This window comes from Mus caroli, chromosome 11 (assembly GCF_900094665.2).
Source record: "Mus caroli chromosome 11, CAROLI_EIJ_v1.1, whole genome shotgun sequence".
NCBI lineage: Eukaryota > Metazoa > Chordata > Mammalia > Rodentia > Muridae > Mus > Mus caroli.
Window position 1 is genome coordinate 112,441,835 of NC_034580.1, and position 9,811 is coordinate 112,451,645.

General features: G+C 50.2%; 1 protein-coding gene across 2 annotated transcripts in view; it reads right to left on the minus strand.

The window, feature by feature from the left end:
• Ube2o (ubiquitin conjugating enzyme E2 O) overlaps positions 1-3,546 on the minus strand; it is a 56,480-nt gene extending 52,934 nt beyond the window's left edge. The window contains exon 1 of one of the 2 annotated variants that reach the window (XM_021177641.1): positions 3,052-3,546. In XM_021177641.1, the coding sequence (XP_021033300.1) occupies positions 3,052-3,462 (411 nt within the window). In that variant the 5' untranslated portion in view covers positions 3,463-3,546. The remainder of the gene's footprint in view (positions 1-3,051) is intronic. The other variant, XM_029483952.1, reaches the window with a different exon arrangement.
• Between the last annotated feature and the right edge of the window lie 6,265 nt (positions 3,547-9,811).

Below are 9,811 nucleotides of genomic sequence, written 5' to 3' on the forward strand. Positions count from 1 at the left end.
GGGGCAGGGGCAGGGGCAGGGGCAGGGGCAGGGGCAGGGGCAGGGGCAGGGGCAGGGGCAGGGGCAGGGGCAGGTCTCTGAATTTCTGGATGATCTACAAGCAGTAAAAGAGAAATAAATCTTTCTGAATTAATTCCTTCAAGTTGTTTTGGGTCATGGTGTTTTTATCACAGCTATAGAAACAAACTATGCCTTTAGCACTTGGGAGGCATAGGCAGGCAGATTTAACAGATCAAGTTCCAGGAGAGCCAGAGCTACATAGAAAAATGTGTCTCAAAACAAAACAAAACAAAAAACAAACAAACAACTCCCCCAAATCAGGAAACAAACAAACAAGTTCCTAAAAGTCACTCCAGCTGGATGTGGTAGTGTAGGTCTTTAATTCCAGCACCGAAGAAGCAGTCAGGCAGGTCCAAGTCTTCCACCAGCCTGATGGATATACAGAGTGAGTTCCAGGACAGAGAACTTTCGCCTACAAACTGCCAGTAACAGAGTCCTCCCATCTCATAACCAGAGACCTGATGAGCAGGACTCCAGAGTGAGAGTCTACTCTGGCACATTGTCATCCTGAGGTTAGGATCAATGAGGTGGAGGAGGGTGGGACAAGCTCCCTAAACACAGTGCTGCAGGGTCCCAGGACCCACCTCTATCCTGTGCCCACAGCTCATGGTGACAGATACCTGCTACCTGTAAATGTACAACCTCCCCAAAACATGTATTCTCTTAGTCCTTCACAACAGCCCTGGATCTTGTGGCCTGCATTGGATAGTCCCAGCCCACCCTCCTTGGAATCCCTTTGCTGGAAGCCACAAGAATTGCAATAGTGGAGGAGACAATGCCAGAGACAAGATGGGCTCCAATGCAGTCGAACCAAATTTCAAGAGGGAATGTTCAAAACCTACCAAAACAAGGCCTTTTCAAGTTGTTTTCTCTGTACCTCCAAAATGGGCTTTTTAGGTCGCATTTTATTACATGCTGTTGGGGAAGGCAGAGGGAACATAGCCTATAGCCATAAGCAAAGTTCCAAGATGAACAGGAACAGACAAAAGAAAATGGCAGTGCCCAGTGGCAGAGCTAGGCTCAGATCCCTCAGCCAGAGTGGGAGTCAAACTTCTGGAGTAGCTGGCTGACAGAACATATTTTCTGAACCTTACAGAAAACCTCTGGCCCCACAATGCAGACACAGAAGGAGCGCAATGACCCTTCTTCCCAGACACAGCTGTGATGGTTTTTAATAAGCATTCCGCTGCAAAATGGAGCACTTTCCAAACACTTTTGCCAATGAACTCAGTTTTCCTAAGAGTCAGAAGCTGTTGCCTGATTTACATGCTCCTGAGGAAAAGCTGAGACCGTGTGTCTGCGTGTGTGTTTCATGTGGATGTGGGTACACACTGGTTACTGAAAGACAGATCACCCCTGCACAAGAACTAGATCACAGCCTCTCCTCAGAGTCAGGCTTTTTCCCAGCTGGTCTCCTGCCATCCTCCGGCTGCAGTGTCTCCCTTCTTAGTATGGCATGAGGCCATGTGCCTCTGCTGTCTTTTTTACCCAGTGTGAGAAACCTTTTTTTTTGTTCGTTTGCTTTCTTTGAGACAAGGTCTTATTATATAACTCTGGCTGTCCACTCTGTAGACCAGGATGGCCTTAAACCCAAGAGATCCTCCTGCCTCAGCCTCCCTAGTGCTGGAATTAAAGGCATGAGTCGCCAGGCAGTGGTGCTGCGTGCCTTTAATCCCAGCACTTGGGAGGCAGAGGCAGGCGGATTTCTGAGTTCAAGGCCAATCTGGTCTACAGAGTAAGTTCCAGGACAGCCAGGGCTACACAGAGAAACCCTGTCTGGAAAAAACAAAGACATGAGTCACCATACAACCTTATATTAATTTCTGAAGAGCCTCCTGCGATTGTTTTGGTGGCTTGGCTCCTCCATACTGTCTAGGCTGAGGTGAGAATATCTTAATTTCCAAGCCAGTCTGAACAAGTTGGCAAGGTTTACTCTCAAAATAAAGTAAAATGGTTTAGGACGTAGCTCTATGTCAAAGTACTGGAGGTTTAGCATCAAGTTCCTGGGGTCAACCCTCAGCACTGCAAAAAACAGAGACTTAACAGCCTTCCCCCAAAGCAGATCTCTCACTTCCAGGGACCTGAAAGGAGGCCTGATTCATGCTTAGAAATGTTTCCTGATGGGGAGGGGCAGGACAGGGGGAGCTGTGAGGTAAAGATATGTGAGAGACAGATACAAACACACACTCAGGAAAACAAGCCTGCAAACCAATCTTGGCTTAGGTTTATGATGTCAGTCCTCTCTTGTGGAACTGCTTCATTCACAAGCCTCTTCCCCGAACAGTGGGAGAATGTGGTATTTGCTTAAGAGCCCCAGATTAAAACCAAAAGAACGGAAAAAACAAGATGCAGCTTTTCCCATTGGTCCCTCTCTCTTCTGTCCACGATTTCATAGGCCACCCCACCCCAAGAAGTCCTAGACGACACCCAGTCGCAGCTGCCACCATCTCCCTCAGTACTATTAATATCATGGCCCTGGACTGGTTTATCATTTTCCTCATAAAGTTCTCCGAGGCAATGCAAAGGATGCAGAGGGGTTACAACAAAAAAGACGTGGGGCCGCTGCCCCACCATGCATTCCGTCAGCATCTGCTCAACTTCTTGGGTTTTCACCTCTATCTTTGTTTTGGAATACCCACAGCCAAGCCCTCCCCGGCACGGCCTTCCCTTCGGAAAGCACAATGCAGCACGGACCTCCTTTAGCGGTGGGGGTTGTAAGCAAAAAAAAACAAAAAAACAAAAAAAAACAAAAAACGCCGCACTAGTGTAACGCCGAATGCGCCTCAGCGCCCGAGGAGGTCCCCACGGGCATCCGTGCGCGTCCATCACCCGGAGGCCAACACCACAGCCGAGCATCGCTCGCAAGGCCCCTCCCCTCGCCCGGAGCAGCCCTGCCGGCGTGCGCGCCCAGGCCGGTGTGATGACGGTGCACCGGGCGACGAGGCGGCGTTCCCCTCCCCGAGCCCTGCCGACCGCCCGGGCCCGCCTCACCTTGGTCTCCTTCACATGCTGCTTGACGCCCTCCGGGTACCACTGGACGCGCACGTAGCCGCGCCGCAGCGGGCTGGCCCGGCCCTCCTCGTGGCCCGCGCCCCCGGCCTCGGAGCAGCCCGAGCTGCCGCGGCCGTCATCGTCGCCCTCCGAGTCCGAGTCCTCGCCGTGGATGAGGCGTACCAGCCCGAAGTGCACCGAGCCGCGGTAACGGCCGGACACCAGGTCGTGGGAGAACAGCAGGCGCTGCGAGCCCGCTTCGGGGCCGGAGTCGGAGGACGGCCCTGAGGCCGAGTCCGTAGCGGGCGCGGGCGGCGGGGCGGCGGCGGGGGCTGCGGCCGGGGTCGGGGCGGCGGCGGCCTGGGCCTGGGCGGGAGCGGGTGCGGGCGCGGGCGCTGCGGGATCCGCCATAACTGCTCTGCGCGAGTCTCGGGCGGCGGCAGCAGCGACAGCGGCGGCGGTAGCGGCGGCGGCAGCCTAAGGCGCGGGGAGGCGGGGCCGGCGGCGCGGGGGCGGGGCCGAGCGCACTGACGTAGGCCTGCGTGCCGCCGTCGTTAGGGCGCCGGGATGCTGTTGCTAGGAGCCGCCGCCCGGTCGCTAGGGGACGCTGAAGATGCTTGGGGCGGGGGCGGAAGAACTGCCGCGGGGCGTGGCAGGGCTGCACGAACGAAAGATGCTGGATTAGGGGCAGGAGCAAGGGTACTGGTCTACCGGAGTTGAGGGGCGGGGACTGCAAGCAAAACTGACTGTAATTTCTTAAAAAAAATTATGCCCGGGTCTGACGTGGTGGCCACGCCTTTAACCCCCAGCTCTCAGGAGGCAGAGGCATGCCCATCTCTGTTTTAGGCCAGCCTGGTCTCAAAGCAAGTCCAGGTTACACAGAGAAACCCTGCCTCGAAAAAGCCAAACAAGCCAAGCAGTGGTGGCGCAGGCCTTTAATCCCAGCTCTGGGGAGGCAGAGGCAGGTGGACTTTTGAGTTCTAGGCCAGCCTGGTCTACAGAGTGAGTCCAGGACAGCCAGGGCTACACAGAGAAACCCTGTCGCGAAAAGTAAAAACAAACAAAAGAATAAAAAAGCCAAACAGCCAGGCATGGTGGCGCACACCTTTAATCCCAGCACTCTGGAGGCAGAGGCAGGTGGATTTGAGTTCGAGGCCAGCCTGGTCTACAAAGTGAGTTCCAGGACAGCCAGGGCTATACAGAGAAACCTTGTCTCAAAAAACAAAAAAAAAAAAAAAAAAAGCCAAACAATTTTTTAATGCGGTTTAGTTATGGCACATGCTTTTAATCCCAGCACTTGGAAGGCAGAGGCAGGAGGATATCTGTGAATTCGAGGCCAGCCATGACTTACAAAGTGAGTCTTGCAAGGCAGTGGCACACACCTTTAATCCCAGCACTTGGGAGGCAGAGGCAGGCGGGTTTCTGAGTTCGAGGACAGCCTGGTCTACAGAGTGAGTTCCAGGACAGCCAGGACTAAACAGAGAAACCCTGTCTCAAAAACAAAAAAACAAAAACAAACAAACAAACAAAAAACCCCAAAGTGACAGGGGAGGGTATAGGGGGCTTTGGGGATAGCATTTGAAATGTAAATGAAGAAAATATCTAATAAAAAAGGCCTTAAAAACAAACAAACAAAGTGAGTTTCAGGACAGCCAGGGCTACAAAGTAAAACCAAAATAAATAAATAAAATTAATTGAAATAAAAATTATATATATATTAGAAAACCCCTGTCTTGAAAAAATTTTTAAAAATGGGGGGGGGAGAAAGAAAGAAAGAAAGAAGGAAAGGAAGAAAGAAAGAAAAGAAAAGAAAAGAAAAGAAAAGAAAAGAAAAGAAAAGAAGAGAAGAGGCAGAGCCTTACTCTGTAGCCCTGACTGGCCTGGACTCTCAGAGATCCACCTATCTATGTAAACTCACTATGTAAACCAGGCTGGTCTCAAACACAGAGATCTGCCAGTGTCTGCCTCCCTAGTGAGTACTAAAGGTATGTGCCCTCACTCCTAGTCAGTCAAGTTTAGCAAGCACCCTTGGCATCCCAATCAAGTTGTAGCCCTGCAGAGTGACTGAAACTTCATCTTCTAGATGCCCACATGCGCCCAAACTCATGTACACAGATATCATCACAATAATTTTTTTTTAAAGTTGTTGTCAGCTGGGTGTGGTGGTGCATGCCATGAACATGTGCCTAGAAGACAGTCTAGTTGGGGACGTGAAACAAATACTCATTAAATAGCTAAAAAAGCAGCTCTAAGGCAGCTTGTAAGCAAGGCTGTAATAGATAGGTATAGAGTATGTAGAGTCCCGAGTGGAACTTGGAAGGTCATGACCCCTTAGGGAGCTGGTCTAGAGGATGTGATGAGAGCCCAGAGCCACATGAGAAAGGGCTGCAAGTCAGAAGCCCCGGAGGTTTGCCTTCAAAGCCCTTTTGGTGGATCCAGATCTCAGTGAGGCCTTCTATACACAGCAAGAGGGGGAGTTAGGAGTGATCACAAGTAAGAACCATGCTGGGCAGTGGTGGCGCATGCCTTTAATCCCAGCACTTGGGAGGCAGAGGCAGGCAGATTTCCGAGTTCAAGGCCAGCCTGGACTACAAAGTGAGTTCCAGGACAGCCAGGGCTATACAGAGAAACCCTGTCTCGAAAAACAAAAACAAAACAAAAGTTAAGAACCAGATGGATCTATGTGGGTTCAGCTGGTTGTGGCCTGATCTATGACCAGGCCAGCTGGTCAACGTAGTAAGTTCCAGGATAGCCAGGCCTACATAGTAAGATCTTGTCTTCAAAACAAAACCATCATAAAAATATAGGAGCCAAATCTTGGCTGTTTATTGATTGTGATGGTCTGAATATGCTTGGCCCAGAGGATGGCACTCTTTGGAGATGTGGCCTTGTTGGAGTAAGTGTGTCACTGTGGGCATGGGCTTTAATACCTCATCCTGACTGCCTGGAAACCAGTCTCCTGTCTGCCTTTGGATGAAGATGTAGAACTCTCAGCTCCTCCAGCCCCACATCTGCCTGGACACTGCCATGATCCTGCCTTGATGAAAATGGACTGAACCTCTGAACCTATAAACCAGCCCCAATTAAATATTATAATTTATGAGTTGCCTTGGTCATGGTATCTGTTCACAGCAGTAAAAACCTAATGAAGATAAGGACCATGGCCCAGGCTGCTGCATGGCTGGAAGTCAGAGAACAGCTTGCAGGGGCTGTTCAGTCAGAGGACAGCTTGCAGGGGCTGTTCAGTCAGAGGACAGCTTGCAGGGGCTGTTCAGTCAGAGGACAGCTTGCAGGGGCTGTTCCCTCCTCCCATCAGTGGGATTCTCCGGATTGAATTGGGTCATCGGGGTTGAACACTTACCCTCTGATCCTTCTTGCCCAAAATTTTATTGCATTTGTTCTTTATTTAATGTGTATGTGGGGCGGGGGGCGCGCACATATGAGAGAGAGAAAGAGACTTGGGGGGGCAGGAGCATGCCATAGCATTCCTGTAGGAGTCAGAGGACAATTTGAGAGAGTGAGCCAGTTAGGGCTCAATTTTCTCGCATGTATGATAGCAATACCTGCATCACTGCAATGCTGAGATTGAATGGTGTAGATCAGGGCCTGGCATATAGCTCTCTCAGTAACATTTAGTCATTACTGTATTGCTGCAAGCCTCCCTGCCTAGACTCAACTGCAGACCGGCAGAACTGTTAGCCAGCTACCCTATGGTCAGCTCCTTATTACCACTGTAAAATATAAACAGTAATTCTATTAATTTGGTGTGTCACCTTGCTAAGGTCCTAAAGATTTAGACACATTCTCAGAGAAAGGGTTTCTAATGGGTTGTTTAAAGGGAATTAAGAATAGTCAAGACCTGCCCCTAACCTTTCCCAATCAAAAGCACTTTTCACACGTTTCTCCAACACCATCCTGGCAATTAGTCAGGTGGTTTGTTATTTCTGTGTTCAGGCTCTTCAAAAGCGAAAAGAGGCAGAACCCTGCACTTTGGGTGATTTGGGGGATATTGGGGATGTACAACTACACTCAGGGAAAAGTGAACATTCACGGAGGGCTGAAGAGGTGCTCAGCAGGTAAGAGCACTGGCTGCTCTTCCAGAGGACCCAGGTTCAATTCTCAGCAACTAGCTGGGAGTTCACAATTCCAGTTCCAGGGCACCTGATGCTGTCTTCTGACCTCCCTCAGCATTGCATACCTGTACACAGACATACACACAGACATACACACAGGCAAACACCCATACACATGCAATTAATTAAAATTTACACCCAGCATGGTGGAAAACACCCTTAATCCTGCCACTCAGGAGCTGAGCTAAGGTAGATCTCTGTGAGTTTTGACACCAGCCTGGTCTACAAATCAAGTTCCAGACCCTGTCTCAAAAAAAAAAAAAAAATGAGGGGCTGGAAAAAATGAGGGGCTAGAGAGATGGCTCAGCAGTTAAAAGCACTGACTGCTCTTCCAGAGGTCCTGAGTTCAATTCCCAGCAACCACATGGTGGCTCACAACCATCTGTAATGGGATCCGATGCCCTCTTCTGGTGTGTCTGAAGACAGCAACAGTGTACCCACATACATGAGATAGATAAATAAATAAATCTTTTTTTAAAAAATTAAAATAAATTTACAAAAATTAAAAAAAGAACCTGCATAGAGCCAGGTACATAAGAGCTGAAGGAAAACTGGGATATGATTTAGAGGTAAGGTTGACTCTCAAGTCAGGGCTTTTTCCTCAAGGTGGCACAGTCATAAGTTCATGATAGCTGGGCGTCACCACGCCCAGGTGCACACAACTCTAACCCCGAGCTAGAGACAGGAGGACCAACCTGGTCTACATATGACTTTCAGGAGAACCTGGACTACACAGAGAGATGCTGTCTCAAAACAAACAAACAAAAAAAAAACCATAAGCAAACAAAAAGTTAATACTCTTTAAGAGCTGGGGCTGAAGCTTGCATTGTAGAGAGCTCGCCTAGCCTGCAGAAAAACCTGGGCTCTGTCATCACTGAATAAAACACAGAGGCACACATGCCTGCAATCCCAGCAGCGGGCCGGTGCAGGCCGGAAGGTCAGAAGTTCAAGGTCATCGTCAGCTGCACAAGTAGTTTGAGGCAAGTCGAAGCTATAGGGATTTTTTTTTTAAAGATTTATTTATTTATTATATGTAAGTACACTGTAGCTGTCTTCAGACACTCCAGAAGAGGGCGCCAGATCTCGTTGCGGATGGTTGTGAGCCACCATGTGGTTGCTGGGATTTGAACTCTGGACCTTCGGAAGAGCAGTCGGGTGCTCTTACCCACTGAGCCATCTCACCAGCCCGCTATAGGGATTCTTAAGGAACAAAACAAACATAGCTAAGAGACAAGTTCTCACTTCCTCACCTACAAAAATCTGGGCAACCTACAGCTGTCATAGAAACCTCTTAAGGACCACTTCTGGAAGCCAGGCGAACAGAGTGTCTCAAAACAAAGTCCCGTTTCTTCCTCCTGTAACGCCAGTGCTCAGGGGGAGGAGAGAGGGGATAGCCAGACCAGCTAAATCACTGTACCCTGAACTGATGTGGGACCCTGCGTGCTGGGTGGTTTTATGTCAATTTGACACAAACTGAAAGGAGGGGACCTCACTTAAGAAAATGCCTCCATATGGCTGGGCTGCAGGCAAGTCTGTGGAGCATTTTCTTAATTAGTGAGTGTTGGGGAAAAGCCCAGCTCATTGTGGGTGGTGCCACCCCTGACCTGGTGGTCATGGGTTCTATAAGAAGGCCGACTGAGCCTGCAGTGAGGAGCAAGCCAGTCAGCAGCACCTCTTCACAGACTCTGCCTCAGCTCCTGCCTCCAGGTTCCTGCCCTGTTTGAGTTCCTGTCCTGATGTACACCTGTGTTTGTTGCTTTGTTATGAAAAAAGCAGTGTCCTCCCTTCCTAATTGTTGAGTAGACTGGCACTCCAGGAAGATACGCCCCATTTAGTCCATGGCTTCTGGTAATAATGGCTAATAATAGCTTCACTCATTGAAGTGTGACTTCATGCCCAGTTCTATACTCAGTGCTTTGCATAGATTATCCAGCACCTGTCTGGACTGGGTGCCTCATGTCTTACTGGTGTGTTTAACCCTGGTGCCTAGGTCCTGGGGTTTGCTCATGTGTCACATGGGTGGATACAAAAAGGTCTGACTTCCCTGAACCTCCCTTTGGTGAGTTTACTATGCCCCCAATGCACTCTAGGCATTGAAGCTAACAAGGTGAAGAACCCTGGTTCCACCCACTTTGAGCGCCTTCGAAGTCACTGTTGAGACGGAGCCCAGATGCACTTCCTTTTATGTCCAGCAGGGGGCGCTCCAAAGAGCGCGCCCCACTACATCTGCAGCGCCTGCGTCTCAGCTCAGGGCCATTCCCCTTAGGGACTGGCCCTTGGCAAAAACGTGAAGAAAATAATGCCAAATGGCATAGCGCAGGATCTGCAAGGCCGACTTCAAGTGCGGGATACATAAAGTAGAGCAGGTGTGGCCCCTGTCTGGAAGCGTCGTTGGCCCAGGGACCTGTGTCCTGCCTCAGGCTTGGGCAGTTGCAGCACTGGGCACTCTGCTGCGGGCCTCAGGCTGGAGACAAGGTGGGACTATGTGGATCTCCTCCAATCCCAGCGGTGTTAGTGAGTCAGCATGCCTTTAGCCAATGGTGTCTCCCCACCACCTCTGCCACACAGGTCTGTACCTGACCTCGACACCATCCTCCTCTCTGGGAAGCAGTCTTTTGCATGCGTGT